Source organism: Mastomys coucha, unplaced genomic scaffold, assembly GCF_008632895.1.
Source record: "Mastomys coucha isolate ucsf_1 unplaced genomic scaffold, UCSF_Mcou_1 pScaffold5, whole genome shotgun sequence".
Classification (NCBI taxonomy): domain Eukaryota; kingdom Metazoa; phylum Chordata; class Mammalia; order Rodentia; family Muridae; genus Mastomys; species Mastomys coucha.
Genome location: NW_022196911.1, coordinates 17,347,407 through 17,365,620, shown reverse-complemented (window position 1 = coordinate 17,365,620; position 18,214 = coordinate 17,347,407). Strand labels below are relative to the sequence as shown.

At 38.2% G+C, this 18,214-nt stretch overlaps 1 protein-coding gene across 2 annotated transcripts in view; it reads right to left on the bottom strand.

The window, feature by feature from the left end:
- The window catches only part of Lix1 (limb and CNS expressed 1), a 56,078-nt gene that overhangs the window by 24,861 nt on the left and 13,003 nt on the right, over positions 1-18,214 (bottom strand). For both annotated transcript variants that reach the window (XM_031352180.1, XM_031352181.1), the window contains exon 2: positions 7,154-7,317. In XM_031352180.1, coding sequence (XP_031208040.1) covers positions 7,154-7,317 — 164 coding nt within the window. The remainder of the gene's footprint in view (positions 1-7,153; positions 7,318-18,214) is intronic.

The following is an 18,214-nucleotide window of genomic DNA, read 5'->3' as shown; positions in this document are numbered from 1 at the left end:
TAGCCGACATGCTTTTCAAATGGAATGGGGTCATAACTAACCTTGCTATCTTTGGGTCTCGTTAGTTATGGCAGGATGTTTTTCTGTGCAGATTTCCACCAGGAAATTCTTCCTTTAGGAGCTGTTAAACTGCACAGTGTGTGGTGCATCTGAGCCTAGTACCAAAGGCAGGAAAGAAGTCAAGAACTGTTTCAAACATAAATATTTAGGACTAAAGTAGTATTAGTGCTGGACAATAGTCTTGATTTTATGGTAGGAATTTCACTTATATTTGGAAAATGGAATTTTAAGGCAAGGGCTTATTTGATTACTAGTAAAAAGAAAAAAGCATTGCAGTTCTGTTTAGTCAAGTATGTGAGCTGATCAAATGTTCTCTCGGTCATGGGCAAAACCTCAGTTTTATAAACTGATTTTAAGACTTAGACATTTACTTTCTTGGGTTTTGAGAAGAATCATGCAATTTATGAACTATAAAACATGTTTTGTGTCTGATTATACAGGTAACAAGTGCTTACCAACTTTAAGTAAGTAAAAGAAAACATTTCACATCCCTCTTTTCCTTGTATTCAGAACAGTTCTTATAACAGTTTTCATAGGTATTTTCATAAGAAGTGATTTTGAAAAACAGAGTTGGCAAACTCATTAAAGTCCATTAAATGAAGACAAAGAGCTTTGCAAGGACGCCTCTGCTCTGAGTGTTTTCTCTTTGGCTTCTTACTGTACAGCCCGTTGAACAACACCAGATAGAAGTTACAAGTGGGTTGAGGGAGGTAATCAAGAATCTGTTAGTAGAGATACTGAAGTTGCAACCTCATGTACATCTGCCATTATACAGCTAGTCTAAGAATCGCACTATATCACGGAACATCTCTGCTTACTTTCTGTGAAACACTTTTAACAATAGCACCAAATAGTTAAGAAAGATATAATACCATAATAAATGAAAAAACCTAGATTTTAAATATATCAAGCAACACTCCAATGTTTTACGTTTTTCTTTAATCTTAATCCACATATATAAATAATTGCATAATATAGTATTATACCTAAAGGAAATTTTGCATTTACTGAAGATAAGAATGAAATCCTCAGGCTGGAGAGATGGCTCAGTGGTTAAGAGCACTGACTGCTCTTCTGAAGGTCTTGAGTTCAAATCCCAGCAACCACATGGTGGCTCAGAACCATCTATACAGCTACAGTGTACTCATATACATAAAAATAAATAAATAAATCTTAAAAAAAAATGAAATCCTCAATTCCAAATTATCCTAGCCAATTCTATACAGAGACCACATTATGATCTTTAAAAAAAGATTGTCTCACAAACTCTTAAAATAAAAATATAAAATAAGATATTCAAGTTTTCTTTTGGGTTTAGAAACAGAAATAGCTGCTGGAGCAATGAGTGAATTTCTTCTGAATTCATAAGGAGGCCTGGATGGTGAACTGGGACCTTGTTTGTTCTTATGACAGGATGTGGAAAATGCCACTGGGTTTCATGGATGTTATGTGTGCCTAGGGAAGGATTAACTGCCCAGACCTCCCTGGCAAAAAAAATGGCACAATAAAAAGACACTCAGAATGCACAAATCTCTACTTAATGCTTATAATATTCAAAATTTTTGATAAGGAACTGTATTGATGCGTTCCAATATAACTTCTTGGGAAAACATTTTTATCAGTAGGTTATTTTGTACTGTTTAGATATTTAAAAGGAATACCATATTTTCACGTCTCTTTTTCCATACTATAGTAATGTATGAAGGTCTGGTCTAAAGGGAGGACCACAGTGCTCTCTTGCTCTCGCTCTCTCTCCATCCCTCCTCCATCAATTTGGATTTTGTTGAGGGAGGATTTAGTGTCAAGATTAACTGAAAGCTGCTTAATTAGCCTCTATGGACACAAGCTTCCCATTTACTTCAATGAGAGTGTTTTGCACAAAATATCAGTATCAGCCTTTGTCCATCAAAGCATTGGGCAGCTTTCCTTTTACTAGTCCGAGACCTAAGAATCATTTTGAATACCATGCTTTAAAAAATGAATGAGTGTAATTTCTCACAGCTTTCATGAAACTGCTGAAAGCAGAGAGATTAGTTCTTTAACCCAGTCTATGTTCTACTGAGTATGTTCCATTACTTGGCACACTTGAAGTGATGTCCATGCCCAGCAAGAAGTCTACTATGGCATAATGGTTTCTCCATGTTTCTGGAATGGTCATAAAATTAATAGTATGTCGTGAGATGATTTGCCATGCACAGGGGTGGCCTTTGGTTATGTGAAAAGGCATTGCATGATGACGCATATAGGTGCTCGAAAGCCAGAGGCTGGCAAAACTTGCTTAAATGCTCTACGGCAGAAAAAGCATTAAAGGTGGTTTGAACTGACAAAGAAAAGGTGCAAGATGTCATCCCTAGAGAAATTTTTCTTCTTATTTTCTTTCCTGCTTTTTCTTCCTCAATCATATTTTGGAGGGATAAATGGGTTAAGGAACCCGATTTGGTTGCCAACCACCGAAAGACATTTCAAAATATATTTGCTTCAGGAAGTTCTGAATCTTTTAAAGCAAGGATGTTAACAAATCTCCTGAGAACCTTAAACTATGAATGATTTAAACATTAAAAAAATGATGATGATCAGAGAAGTCACCTAGAGGTCTCATTGCTGACGAGTTTTCATTTTTTTTTTTTTAAGACCACAAGGAAGATGGATCTACCACTTAAGGGAAGTCCTGTCACTTGAGTCAAAATTTATGAGACAATAGGGAGAGTTGTAATTCAAGGTAGATAAAGCAAAACAAGAACACTAGAATCCTTAGCTACATGTCCTTTATATATATTTTATATGACAAGTGCATTCCTTTTTAGATATATTAGAGTACATTTATTGACCATAAACATAATGCATGCCTAGATACAAGTATCATTTGTTGTTCATTGCCATAAAATTCAAAGAGAATGAAGGGGCCGTGCATCAATTATTTCACATTCATCCAATTTCAGTAATTTAAGCATAGATATAAGCAAGATAATGGTAAACAAGATACAAATAAGCCGTAGATGTTAACACTAAAAGGTTCAGGGTTACTGACCCTTTATAGCACTACCTTGAAAAGTTAAGTGGGATATCTTTGCAATTATTGATTACATACAAGAAAAATGACATTAAGTTATTTTTGGAGTTTGTTATTTAGTCATTTGAGTATTGATTCACCAAAATTTATTAGGCTGTTACCATGAGAAGCAGCAGTGCTTAAGATTATGAAGGTTGTAAGGATATGGGCCCCATCCCTGAGGTGTTTATATTTTATTACAGAGACAAAAAATCACATGGGCTACCTTAATTAGCATAAGGTGCTAATAGAGAAACAAATATCCCCTTTGGGAAATCTGAAGAGGTGGATTGTTTTCAATATAAGATACAGAGAATGTACATGGAGTGCATTCTTGTGTGGAGTCTTAGCAGGCAGTGCAGGAGCACTGGCTAGTGGGTTACAGTGTGAGTATGAGGATGACTGGAAGAGATCAAGACATGTGGCTGAGGTGGAGGTTGGGCCAAAGCATCAAGCGTCAGAAAAGGGGTTCTGGGAGATGAAGCTTGGAGAGCTGCGGTAGCTGAATAGTCTATTGCTGCAGAAGGATGTATACTTCAATAAGATAATGGCAACCACTAGTTTTCCTCTCTACTCAAGCTTTTTCTTTGGAAAGAATCTTAGAGAAGAGTTATAAAGATCATATAGCTTTCTACTAGCCAGAAAGTGGTACATATTTCTGTGGGTTGTTAAATGCTTTTAAGTGTGTGTGTGTGTGTGTGTGTGTGTGTGTGTGTGTGTGTGTGTGTGTGAAGGGGCCCTCAGAGTCCAGAGACATCAGAAACATTGCCCTGGAGATGGAGTTATAGGTGACTGTGACCTACTTGACAAGGGTGTTTTGCAATAAGAGTACCTACTCCTAACCACTTAGCCATTTCTACAAACCCCTTGTGTGTGTGTGTGTGTGTGTGTGTGTGTGTGTGTGTGTGTGAACATAATGACATTTTGTAGTATGCTTGTATTACGCTTCTATGACTGTAAGGCTTGTCTGGTAAGAATTGAGACATATCATTTTAATTCTTATTTTGTTTTTTTTTTTTTATTAATTAGAAATTCCATGTCTTTCTTATTTATCTTTTCTGTGGTCCATGCCATTTTGTTAACCAAGTTTACTGTGTTTTGACCCATTTCAATCAGGGACCTTAAACTTTTCCCAAAAGCTACATATAAACTTAATATATCCAATCTAATTTAAAAAAAACAGATTAATGGATAAATGTAGTATCAGAAAACTCAACACACCTTTTAAGCAGAATGCCCTACTCACTGACCCTGTCAACAATTTCCAGAGTGTCCTCCTGCCTCGTCTTTCTTAGCCCGTGGCTAAGGCTAAAATTGAGCTTCCATCCTAACTCTCCAACTCCCAACCACCTTCCAGTCCTTTCGTATTCTCTGTTGACCACACTATGCATGCAGCTACCACCATAGCTGCTCACCACTCACACCCTGGAGCTCTTGGTCTTAGCTTCATTTAGTTCTGAAGTATTTTCATGCAGCTGTAACAGCAGTCTTTCAGACATATATCTGAATGTATTGTTCACATTTAGGGTTCTGATTTTTCTTAGTGTAGAACCTGTACTCCTTTGCAAGATGTGATGGCTAGGTGTCTGAATGACACTTTGAAAATCATGAAAATGCTTGTGGTTTCCTCTTTTGGTGTGTCTTAGCACACACTGTTCCTTATAGTGAGAACACTTTATCTTTTCCAGCTGGCTAAGATACCTTCAGCCATATATATCTCAGCTTCAATTTACAGTCTCCAATAATCCCTAACAACTACACTGCTAGTCGGTTTATTAAATTATACCTTTCTTGGGCCAGTGAGGTAGCTCAGCTGGTAAAGGTGCTTGCCACCAAAACTGATGACCTGAGTTTGAGCCTCAGATCCCACATGATGGAAGGAGAGAAAGGACCCCTACAAGCTGTAACAATCACCATGGCTCAGTGAGAACACACACACGCACACACACTAAATGTAGTATTTAAAAAGTTGTTTTAAAAGCTTAAAAACATTACACCATTCTCTTATTATGCAAAGGATTTGAGACAATACAAAGCAGATATACCAGGCAATGAGATAAAATAGAGTGAAATAATTTTTAAAGGAAAAATATAGGTAGAAATAAAAATAACACCAAGTATGATGATAGTTTTAAAAATGTTGAGTTCTGTACATGTACACGATAAGTATGTTCACTGAAAACTTTCATCTGGGCTTCTTAGCAGCCAAGGCTTGGAAGCAATGTGGCTCTGTGTGCTTTTCCATATGTTAGAAATGAAGCACCACTGTTAGTCACTGAGTGAGGGATGGTTTATTGCATTAAAGGAGTACTTATAAAGAGGACTGGTAATTTTAGAAGCTCCCTTGCTTGTGCTTGCAGTGACCCTTAAATATAACTCCATAATTACCATAACTTTTTTTTTACCTTGATTTCCTAAGGGTATAGAATATATCCTCAGGCTGCTTGATATTTCCTATTGACTCACTGGGTAACCAGATGTTGATTGTAATATGGGCAAATGCTTTGCATAGAAGTGTTTGGAAATATGTCTACAGTTACACACAAAGAGAAAAAAAGTGTAACCAAATGTACAAGTATTGTTATAACTGTTGGCATTCCTTCTAGGCTCCACCCAACAGTTACCTGGCAATGGCTAGATAGGTCTGGCTTGCTATAAAAGGGGCTACTTGGCTTTTCCTCACTCTCTCTTCCTCTTCTCTCTCTCTCTCTCTCTCTCTCTCTCTCTCTCTCTCTCTGACTCTTCTCTCCCTGATCCCTTTCTCTCTCTCTCCCCTCCATCCCTTCTCCACATGTTCCTGGCTGGTCTTCCTCTTCTTCTCCTCCTCCTCTCCCTCTTCCTCCTCCTTCTCTTCTTCTTCCTCCTCTTCCTCCTCTTTGTCCTCCTCCTTCTCTTCTTCCTCCTCCTCTTTTTCTCTCTGTCTCTGTTTCTTTCGTCTCTATTCCCTTCTAACTCCCCTTCCCATGCCTTAAATAAACTCTATTGTATACTATGCAGTCCTATAGCTGGTACCTCAGGGTAAAGGGATATCTCAGCATGGGCCTCTTACCTCACCATACAGAGCTCTACAAAACACATACTTGGCTTTTTATAAAACACAACAATAATGATATTTGGATACCCTACAATCTAGCAGATATGCCATGCTAACACATTAAAAATGTACTTTCTACGAGCTCTGGCTAATCCTGTAGCTATTTCCCATCTCAAAGCTTAGAAATTTGAAAAGTTACCTAAGTTTTCCAAAGGAGTAGAAGCAGGCAGAGGCAGAACCTGACATACACATAAGTACTTGAACCCAGCTTTCAACCAGGATCATGCTTTGGTCTAAGGTAGACTTTAGATATTTTCATTTTAATATTTAGTTAGCTTTGAGACAGGATTTTATTATGTAGCCCTAGCTGGCCTAGAATTCTCTATGTAAATCTGGCTGGCCTTTAACTCATAGAGAGCCATCTGTTGCTGCCTCATGAGTGCTGGATTAAAGGTATATGCCACAAGGATGGCTAAATTAATACTTAATTACAACAAAATTACAATAGTACAGGTTTTCAACTGTTAGAAAATCCCCGATGGAAGACTTCATCATTGTTTTCTAGCCTTATACTTTTTTTTTTCTCCCAGAATCTTATTGAAGGAAAATGTAACAACTATCTTGGAAGCAAAGTGCTATGGTATAAAATTTGCTTTCTATAGGGAAGTAGCAGGGCACATCACACTATAAACTACTTCCTTATTCATTTTTAAAGTTAGAGTACCTGACTGATTCTTCCCGTATATGTGATAGATATGAGTCAGTTTTCTCTACTATATCAAAAAACCCCTCGTGGCTGTTTTGTGACAGGGTGACTCTGCTCTAGCCCAGTTACCTTTCGTGGCTGTTTTGTGACAGGGTAACCCTGCTCTAGCCCAGTTACCTTTCGTGGCTGTTTTGTGGCAGGGTAACTCTGCTCTAGCCCAGTTACCTTTCGTGGCTGTTTTGTGGCAGGGTAACTCTGCTCTAGCCCAGTTACCTTTCGCTGACGGAGGGCTGCCTGCTCTTACCTGAAAGTTGCCAAAACAGCTCCCTCCAGGGAGAGTCACATAGCTCACGAAGGGAGGCCCAGAGGAAGGCATCGACTCATAGACCACCAGCCCCTCGCTGGAGAACGTGGCTCTCTGCTGCTGCTTGCTTTCCCAAAATTCCTGTAACATTGACACAACGTTCACTGGAAAAGACAAGGGAGAGCATCAGTTATAAAGAGTGGGCATACACCGAGTGTTTAAGGCTGCAACATGTCTGCGACCGTTTTTAAACAGAGCTTGCTCAGCATGGGGGCTGCTTTCAACTGTGAAGACACATATGAAAAGGATGTTAAAATATATGACTTTAACACACATGTATATTTCCTTTTTAAATTATATTTTTTATTTATTATGTACATAAGAGAGAGAACATGGGCGTATGTATGGGAATGTACATGTGTTGGCACTGTACATGTGTTGGCACCTATAAGAATGTCAGATGACAGCTTTGGGGAGTTGGCTCTCTCTTTCTGTTATGGGGTTCCCAGAAATCAAAGTTAAGTTGTCAGGCTTGGTGGCTGAGCCATCTGATTGGCCTATGTGTACATTTTTTAATGAGTAAGACTTAAGTGGTTTTAATACCCCAGTTCTAACAAGGTTGCCGTATATCAAATTTATTTTATAAATTATGTTAATATCAAAACTTAAAAATATGACCATTCATCTCTGAAAATCTGCCTTGGTAGATTTTTCCAGATCTGTGATTATCTACAGCCCATATCCAATTTCTCAGACTCAACCCTGAAAGAGAAGGCACACTGTGAAGTAAAATGTAAGCAATGTAATATTAATCTGGACTTACTATTTATATGACTTGAGAGGAGAAATTTAGAAAGGAGAAAACTCTGTTATGTTCCCTCTACCCCAATCTAAAGGAAAATCAAAGGCAATTGTCAAATAAGCAAGAAGCTGGAAAGGTCATGAGTAAACCAATAACTCAGAGTCTTCGTAAAGACAAGGTCTGTTAGGAGACTTTGGAAAACATGGGAATGGGTAGGGCCATGTGTTTTAGATTAAATGACCTGTGATAGCCTGCAGAGGTTCCAGATCAAATTAGGCTGGTTTGTTTATCCTGTACTGCAAATTGAATTGGGGAAATTAACAAGGATAATGGAATTGTGGAGTCAAACGTGACCTTGTGAGTCATGTAAGCTAAGCTCTGCCTGATGCAGGAATCTCTGGGCAGCATTGCTTCCAGGACAGCTGTCAGTCTGACCTGTACACACACACAGTTTCAATTGCTGGCATTTCTGTGGAAAGGTGAGCTAATAAAGTCTACTTTCCTTTGAGGTTTTTGGAGGCAACACTGGATGTTTGTAGGTTTTGCTCATGGGGTAATTTGCTCACTTTTTTGTGTGACTAGGACAAAGGTTCCTTGAAGTATCATATAGTCTTTATGGTTGGTACTGGGGATTTGGCTAAAGCTTATGCATTTAGAGGCAACCGTCCAAGATTTTTGTTGGAAATTCTTTTTTTTTTTCACGTGTGTGTTGGAGGAATAGGAGGTAGGTCGTTTGAGAAGAAAGTGAACACAGAGAAGCGGTGTGACAGAGGATATGGAAAAGAGACTGGAGGCCTCAGGAAGTTTAGAGGTTAGGTGGTGTTGGAGGTGGGGACATCCACATGGAGAAAGGGGGTGGGGAGGAGGCATGGGATGTGGAGCAGTAGGAGGGTGGACAGGAGAGAGGTGAGGGCCTGGGTTTTTCTCCAGCACAACAATGGAGTTTTGGATGTTTCAGAGTGCTGAATATTGACTTCTTCCTGAAGTCAAGAACATCTGAGCTATTGATCTAACAGCAAAAGCACTGCACATCCACAACTCTGTCTCTGAGACCACAAGGCTCTTCGCCTTCTCCTCAGGTCAGGGAAATTCAGAAGGTTGCTAAGGAATTGAATACCTTGGTATCTTAAAAAACTAGTTTGGCATTTAAGTGTCTTGGGAAAAATTGAGAAAAGGTAGGCTTAACCGAAGAAAGGTGATTGATATGTAGGGAAGTGATTAAGTTAAAAAATGGTGAATACAGAACTTTTAATTTTTTACAGATTAAAATAGTGTTTTATACTAGTTGATAAAACCCAAAGTATAAATTAGATATTTTTATATGGTTAAGCTGTTTCTGGTCTATGTCTTTTTTTTTTTTCCAGTTCTAAGAAGACAAAGGTTTATGAAAAATCCAGTTTGTGTTTCTGCATGGTACTGACCCTCTGAATTCATCAGAAGATGCTCTGGAGCCTGAAGCATACGATGGAAACCAATGGGCGTTTGTTCTACTAGTCAACAAAGAGTAGTGTCTTCCTGTTCTAAGCTTATCATTGAATGAGATTGTTCTTCTGATTAGAGTAGAAAACGGAAAGCTCATGATTATCTAGGTAAGATACACACAAGAATTTTAGCCCACATAAACAAATGATTTGAGCTAAAGAGTTTGAAAGTATAAATTTAGATTTCTGCATGAATAAAAAAAAAAAAGCCAGCTTTTGACTTTTTCATTATGTAACCACAAAAGATTCCTTTGATGGTAGGACGGATGTCATCACCCTTAAAAGTACAACATATGTGCGTGCACACAGACAATGCATATTTCTATCTGTATCTCCTCTTGTGACTGGAAACTAAGATGTATGGAGTGTGGGAGAAAGAAGCAAGCTCTGCTGTCTGCAGCTCTAAAGGTCAGTTATATCCGAGGGTGTTCTATTTATAAAACACATGCTCCAGTTTTTGTTTACGGAGAATCAGTAAGGTTTGTAGACTATTTCAAAGAAACTGTGAGGATGATGACTCACTGCATAGCTTACTCTCTAGATGCCTCAACCCCAGACCTTGTCTTCTCCATGTTATAAAATAAACTTGAGCTACCAAGTATGGGATACTCCTCTGTAGTAATCCATGCTCTTTCTCCTGGGTATTGTTTCCTTAGTCGTACTCTTGATGTATTTTTTTTTAAATGCTTATTCTCTGCTTGCTGCTGCTCAGCAGCCACAAATGTGTTTGAGACAATGAATGAATAGGATAATTAATCAATTAAATGTATCACTTTTCCTTGGACCTATTTGTGGTTACTGGTTATCGAAATTTTCATGTTATAGTCAAACTGCTACTAAGAATATTCTATGATAACTCTCTCTGCTTCCTTAATGTTCTTTACATGCCATAGCCTGGCCTCCTTCTGCACTATTCCAGTGAAATTCTTTGACAAGTACCACTAATTTATGATTTTTTAGGCCTCATTTATTTGACTTCTTAGCTGACAGTACATATTTCTTTTTTTTTTTAAGATTTATTTATTTGTTATATGTAAGTACACTGTAGCTGTCTATAGACATCCCAGAAGAGGGCACCGGATCTCATTACGAATGGTTGTGAGTCACCACGTGATTGCTGGGATTTGAACTCAGGACCTTTGGAAGAGCAGTCAGCGCTCTTAACCGCTGAGCCCCGACAGTACATATTTCTATCTGTATCTCCTATTATAGTTGATGGTGTACAGTACACACAGTGTGAATTATGAATGTTGTTTGTTCAGAGCCAAGATTACAGTGGTCATATGATATAACATAAATAAGCAGTGTCCTAAATACCCTGAACATGGCATGCATTTGATTTTGAGTTAATGTTTGGTCATTGTATATTCAGAAACACTTGGCTGTTGCCAATGGTTTTTGTTACCCCTGCATTCAGTTGACTACATATGGGGTCACCACAGCAGTTTGATACATTGTTTGGAGCTATGCATTATTTCTCTCAAAGTTTAGTAAGGTTCCTTTTCTAGTCTCTACTTTCTCTCAATGGATACTAAAGCAAAACAGTTTTTATCAACAATCAAGACAAGAGATGTGATAGTGACCCTTGGCTGGATACCTGGAGAACGCATATAGGGACAGTTTGGCTGATGCTGGAGTCAGAACAAGAAGATAGCACATTTGCTTTTGTCAAGGTAACTGATGCTATGTGATATAGCTGCCATAGAGAAGTATGTCCAATGGCTGAGGTGGCATCGTGAGAGGAAGTAGAGAGAAGAACTATCATGGAATCCTAGAAACTATGTGAAACCCAATTCTGTTTCATAACTTCTATCATCTTAGAGTATCTGAGAATGAAGAGAGCAATCTACCTCTAATTAACATGGTCTGTCAACCCGTTTAATCCATCCCCCTGCCTTGAATTGCTTCCTTGGATGCAGTGATAAGTTGATTCAGCAGTTTGAATGTTTTGTATATCAATAAGACAATTTGCTACGCAATTTGTAGACATTTCCATGGCTACTATCATGTATTATCACTCTCTAGATGCCTAAATGTATTCTAAATTTGACCATAACTGTGTTTTTGGAGTAGCAATTAGATTGCCCAAAAACTCTTCCACATGGCAGGTTTTCACTTTTTCTCCTTCCAATAGGTTCCCATTTTTATTACAAAGTCCAGTGTTGAAGCTCTCACAACTAACCAAAAACAAAGTTAATGAACACAACAACAACAAAATACATGAAACATCTTGGCTATCTAACCTTTAACTCTCACCAGCAGAAATCTTCCACTGGCTTCAGCAAGAACATTCTCTTTTTGTCTTTGAACTCATGAGACTTAATTTTTAACCAGAACTTAATTCAAGTTTTCCCTCCTACCTTGAATGCTTCTGCTCACTACACTTTAGAAGAAACACCACCTCCTCCGTCATGCCTGATTCACTGAGTGTAGCCCACTGGCCTCTCCTTTCCTGAGCTCTCGTTCCATTAGTGGCCCCGTGTCTTAGCACTTAATCTCCTATAAACCATGCTCATAAAATGGATATGGCGCTCCTGGCTAAATTTATCAAGTCAGACTTGGCTAGACTTTCTTCTGGCTAGAAGTATGGAATGTCTTGTGGTAACAATTCATCTAATAAACTAGAGTTTTCTGTGGTTTAATTCACAGCAGATTATGGGATCTAGAAAGGGATGAACTCTGGTTCATTCTACTCTGCTCTCATAGGGTAGCCGCCAATAGGATAGAGCTATCGTCTTAGAAACCATCATCACATTCATTCAGAAGCTAAATAACACTTGCATTGTCTGACTATTTGTGCATCTGACTGCATGTATGGGAAGTTAATGAATTTCCCTGATTCTGGGAGAGTTCAGGAATAGGAATAGAAAGAATAGAAGGAGTAGGAAAGTTCTGTGATAGGTTTTACGTATGAACCTTAGTGGCTCTAAAGCATCATGGCTGTGACAGTTATAACCTGCCCAGTGAGACGGAGTAGAAGGAGTGAAGAAAGCAGAAGCATAGTCAGACTAGCACATGACTGGTAGTTATGGCCTCACTTGGGCTGTATCTTTATTAACTATGGTTCCAGGAAATTGTGAGTGGGGATGGTAGGTCCATTTGTCTTGAGTGCCAACTTTAATGGATTTATGTTCCATGCTTAGCATGCTCTACTGAAAATATCTTCTATGATCAGTGGAACAGAACATCTCAATTAACAAGCAATTGTGCACTGTCACAGTCTATGTGCGACCCCTAACCTTGAAGTATAAGAAAATTCAAAACAGGTTCCTCAGCCCACAGAGATTTACAGTCTGTCTGGAGAAATAATATATCCATTATATAATTAGTGAATAAAATATTAGAGTACCAAACTGTAGAATAGAGTGAGAGTTAATATTTAAAGTTTAAAAAAATCATGGTGTAGTAATTAAAAAATTTCAAGGTGAAAAGAAGATGGATGTGAGCTGAGGCTTCTAAGAAATATGTATGTAGGAGGAGCCTAAGCTAAGTTCTCCTCAGGGAAATGAGATTGACCGGCACTGTGGGAAAGAAGAGAAATTGTACTCTCAGAGCTGTAACAACGGCATTAAATAAAAAATAATAACAAAGAGAAACAATTATTCATTCTTTGAAGAACTTCATAAGAAGGTGATTGGACAGCCAATTAGAGATGTCTAGCACTTTCTGAGGTCTGTACCAGTCTGAAATTATCATCAAGTGCTTGACCACAGGGGAATGCAGGTACTGAAGCAAGACACAGGGGGGAACGATGAACAGTAGACAAAGACCAGGTGAAATGCAGGAAGACTTAACCTCACATCTGTAAAAATAAACAGTGAATCATAACACTGAGCAGTAGACAAAATAGTAGAAAAGGGGAGGACGCTCTTCTGCGGGGTTTTACGAGAGAACAAGGGACAGCCTTGAACACACAATCTGATACTCTGCAAAAACATAGTTTAAGATGGGATCTACAGTGAGCAGATGCTAACGGTTCCTGTATGTCCTAGTCTAATCTCCAGGGCCATGAGTGGAGCCACCTTAAGAATGTGCTTAGAGACAAGGGCAAGGTGGCACATGGCTTTAGCGTCAGCATTCCAGAGACAAAAACAGGCAAATCTCTTGAAATTGGGGTCAGCCTCGTCTACAGGGCTACACAGGAAGACCCTGCCTTGAAAACCAAACCAAAACAACCAAACTAACAAACAAAAAGGGTGAGCTTACAATAAAATCCTTCTGTCGACAGAAGGTCCTGCATTTGCATTTTTATATACCCAAGATCCAAAGGCCTCTCTCTATCCACCACTGGATAAACAGAAGACTACCAGGTAATTAGTCTGAGTCCAGGAAACTGTCTGTGATTTGGATATAGGCACATACATAGGTTTACATGGCCGAGATGCAGAGGAAGGTTATATTTGGACACTATAGTGAGACATCTAGAAAGAGGAGCAAGACCAGGTGTATGTGAATACACACTAGGACAGAGACTGCATGGCTGGGCACACAGGACGACACAGTATCCAGGCCTCACCAACCCTGCACAGAAGCCTTTGACTCCACTGCCCTGCTACTGCCAGTACTTCAGAAAGGCTTATCTAGCAAAAAGCCCTTTCTAGTCTAACCTGTTAGGACTTTAGAGCAAAGAATATCATTCTTTTCTCCACTCGAGGTAAATTGTGGAACTGTTTGGCAAACTATTTGAAAAAGGGCAAAACATCCCATCTTCTAATTCCTCGGCCAAAGAGGAACATCAGCTTTTCTCTTTTCAGTGTTTTAAAACATCATTTGGCTCTGTGTTGGTTTTATTGTGTTTTTTCCTTAGCATTCTTTTTTATATCTTCATCCCATATGCTTTTATTCTCTCTGTGTGATTTTAATTTTCATTGTTAATGCCACTAGATTATAGCCACTATGGACCTACACTTCTGGGGGTATCTTTGTCAAGCTGTTTCCACTAAGGCTTAATTAGAGAAAAGACACCTGAATGTAGCTGGCACCCTCCACAGGCTGGAGGCCTGGATTGAAGAGAAGGAGACATGAGCTGAACACCAATATCTGTCTGTCTCTGCTTCCTAACTGGAGATGCAATGTGACCAGCTCCCTCACCCTTCAGCCATCATGCCTTGTCTTTGACGTGGACTGCACCCTAAAAATGTGATCCCAAGGAAACTCGTCCTTCTCGTCAATTGCTTCTCTCAGGTACTTTCTCACAGAAATGAGAAAAGTAATAAATGCACTATCCTATCTCATTCTTCATTCCTTTCTCCACTGCTTATTAATTTTATTATCAATTATTAATACTATTTTCACTCATCAATTTTTAAATTCCTAGTTAGTCCAATTCTCTTTAAATTACTGTTTCTGTGTTTACTCATTGGGTAGTAATAAAGATTCAGAGTTCAAAAAATGGCTATTCATTAAGAGGTCTCTGAAATAAAATTATAAATATATAAAGAGACATAAATATGCATACATCCTAAAATATATGGAAATTGCAATTTTGAAATGTAAAAATATGAAAAATGAGGCAATACAGCTTTTTCAAGTATTCATAATTCCTTAGTAACTAAATATTTTGATATTAAAATTTTGGATAAAAAAATTTCAAAAGTATAGTTTTAGATATCATCTTTGACCACAAAGAGTATTCAGAAAAAGAGATGGAGGGTAAAGTAAAGAAGTGAGTCTAAGGACTGGAGAGATGGCTCAGCAGCTAAGAGCACTGATGGCTGGTCCAAAGGTCCTGAGTTCAAATCCCAGCAATGACATAGTGGCTCACAACCATTCATAATGAGATCTGATACCCTTTTCTGGTGTGTCTGAGGACAGCCACCGTGTACTTACATATAAGAGATAAATAAATCCCGGGCGGTAGTGGCGCATGCCTTTGATCCCAGCACTTGGTAGGCAGAGGCAGGCAGATTTCTAAGTCCGAGGCCAATCTGGACTACAGAGTGAGATCCAGGACAGCCAGGGCTACACAGACAAATCCTGTCTTGAAAAACCAAAAAAAAAAAAAAAAAAAAAAAAAAAAAAAGACTTGGATGAAAGTGAGGCTTGGAGGATGATGCCTGTAATCCCAGAACTAGGAGACAAAAGCAAAAGGACTGGGAGTTAGAAGTTCAAGCATTATTCTCAAAGGAGAATGAGTCTGAGGCCAGTCTGGGCTTCCAGAAACTTTACATTAATAATAACAATAATAGTAATAATAATGATAACAATAATAATAATAATAATAGTAATAAAATAGATAAAGAAAGAAATCCAACAACTAACGAACAAAAGAGACAACTTGGGCAAAAAATTTCTTCAAGTTGAATAAGATAAAAGTGAGTGATTATTGCATTCAGATAACCATAAAGAAATTGAAGCTATAGGTATTGAAGGGGGGGTCTATGGGAGGAGTGGTGGTACAAAAGGGGAACAAGAATGTGATTCAATTCTATTTAATTAAAATATGTTTTGAAATGTTAACAAATTCAGATAAATTGAAATCATGTAACTTTTCTGATAATGCAATAAAAGTTTAAAAAAAAAATAAGAAAGAAATTGAAGCACCCAGCAGTGGAGGCGCACACCTTTAATCCCAGCACTTGGGAGGCAGAGGCAGGTGGATTTCTGAGTTTGAGGCCAGCCTGGTCTACAGAGTGAGTTCCAGGACAGCCAGGGCTACACAGAGAAACCCTGTCTTGACCTTCTCCGCCCCCCCAAAAAAAGAAATAGAAGCAATCATAGCCATAATTTTTAAGAACTCTGGGAGATTAACAAGGGACCACTCCTAAGACTTTTTGGTATAAAAGAAGGAATTGAGATATTAAAGTATGGCATAGAAAAACTATTTAATAAAATTATGATTAAAAATTTCTCAAAGTAAAGGTATGGATATCAAGGAAAAGAAATATATAGAACCCTTAAATAGATATGTCTAGAAGGAAAAACTTCTCCAGGTTACACTGAAGATGAAATGCTAAGAAAAGAGAGAAAGAAGAAAATACCAGCTCACCTTTAAATAGGAACTCTTCGATTAATCTCAGAGCCCTAGCAGAACCTCTAAAACCAAACAGAAAAGCATAAACTGATGTATTTAAGTCCCAAGAGTAATAGTTGCTGATCACGACCACTGTATCCAGAAAAGTTATCACTTAAAACTGATAGGCGAAAACATAAAATACAGCAATTCATGACCACTAAGCCATCATCTCAGAAGACATTTAACATAGCCTACTGATGATGAAGAAGAAAGATGTTCACAATTGTAAGAGCATGAGAAAGAATGAATTTAATTAGGAGAATAAACGATCAAAGTAATTGTCAAATATTCAAACATTTTCAGTCCAATAAACAGGAAACATCTACGATGATAAAAAGGGAAAGAAAAAAACAAAGAATGCTCAAATGGAAAGAAAAAGAACCTATATAGAATTAACACATATCTCCTAAATAGTCCAGAATGTAAAGTTTACTCTCCAATTAAAAGAAAAGTTTGTCTTTGAATAAGTAACAAGATTCAACCATCTCTTGTGTCTAAGAAACACACATGGAAGGAAAATGAAAGGTCAGAAAATAATTTTTCAAACAAATGAAAGCAAGATGGAGTTTCTGTATAAAAAACTGACAAAACACAGTTTAAGACAAAATTAAAGAGGAGAGTCACTACATATTTGTACTGGCTAATTTTATATCAACTTGACACAAGCTAGAGTTATTAGAGAGGAGGGAGCCTTCATAAGATACGGCTGGGCATTTTCTTAATTAGTGATTAATAGAAAAGGGTCCAGCCCATTGTGTTTGGTGCAATTCCTAGGCTTGCTATTCTGGATTCTGTTAAAAAAAAAAAAATGGCTGAACAAGCCATGAGGGTAAAACCAATTAACAGCTTTCCTCTTGCTGGCCTTTGCATCAACTCTTGCCTCCAGGTTCCTACCCTGTGTGAGTTAATGTCCTGATTTCCTTCAATGATGAACTGTGCTATAGAAAGAAGTGTAAGCAGAATAAACCCTTCCCTCTCCAAGTTGCTTTGGTCATGGTGTTTCATCACAGTAACAGAAACCCTAACTAAGACAATACTAATAAAAGAAAAATCATTAAGAAAATGTAATGATTGCCAATATATGTTAACCAAATATCCATGTACCCAATACTTGGGTATAAAAGGACAGTGAATGATTTTAATATATCGCTGTCATCAATAGATAGACCACCAGAAAAAAAGTTAATTTAAGACAACTTCAGAATTAAACTGTAACACAGAAAAAAATGGACCCAACAGACAACTGCAGAATAGTCTACCGGACAGCTGTAAAGTGTATGTACTTAAAGCATATTATTTAACTTTCTCCAAAATACATCACATCATAGAACATCTTAACAGAACAAAAAATAACCTGTTGAAAAAACCTGTTGTGTCTTATCAGATGAGAATGCAAATAAGACTAGAAATCAATAGCAAGGGAAAACACAAAATATACAAACACGCCTAAATAAACTAATACATTTTTGAGAACTCAGTAGAAAACTGAAGAAATTAGAGGGGGATCTGAAATTTTCTAGAATCAAATGGAAATGGTAGTGTTGACATTTAGTTTAGGCTCTGCCCCACAGTTATCTGGCAACAGCCAGGTGTACCTGTCTTACTGTAAAAGGGGCTGCTTGCCCCCTCCTCTCTCTCTTGCTCCTCTTGCTCTATTGCTCTTACTCTTTCTCTCCCCACCCTTTCTCTCCCCATTCCCCTCCCCCCCTCTCTCCATGCTCATGGCCTGCCTCTACTCCTCTCCCTCTTCCCCCTCCCCCTCT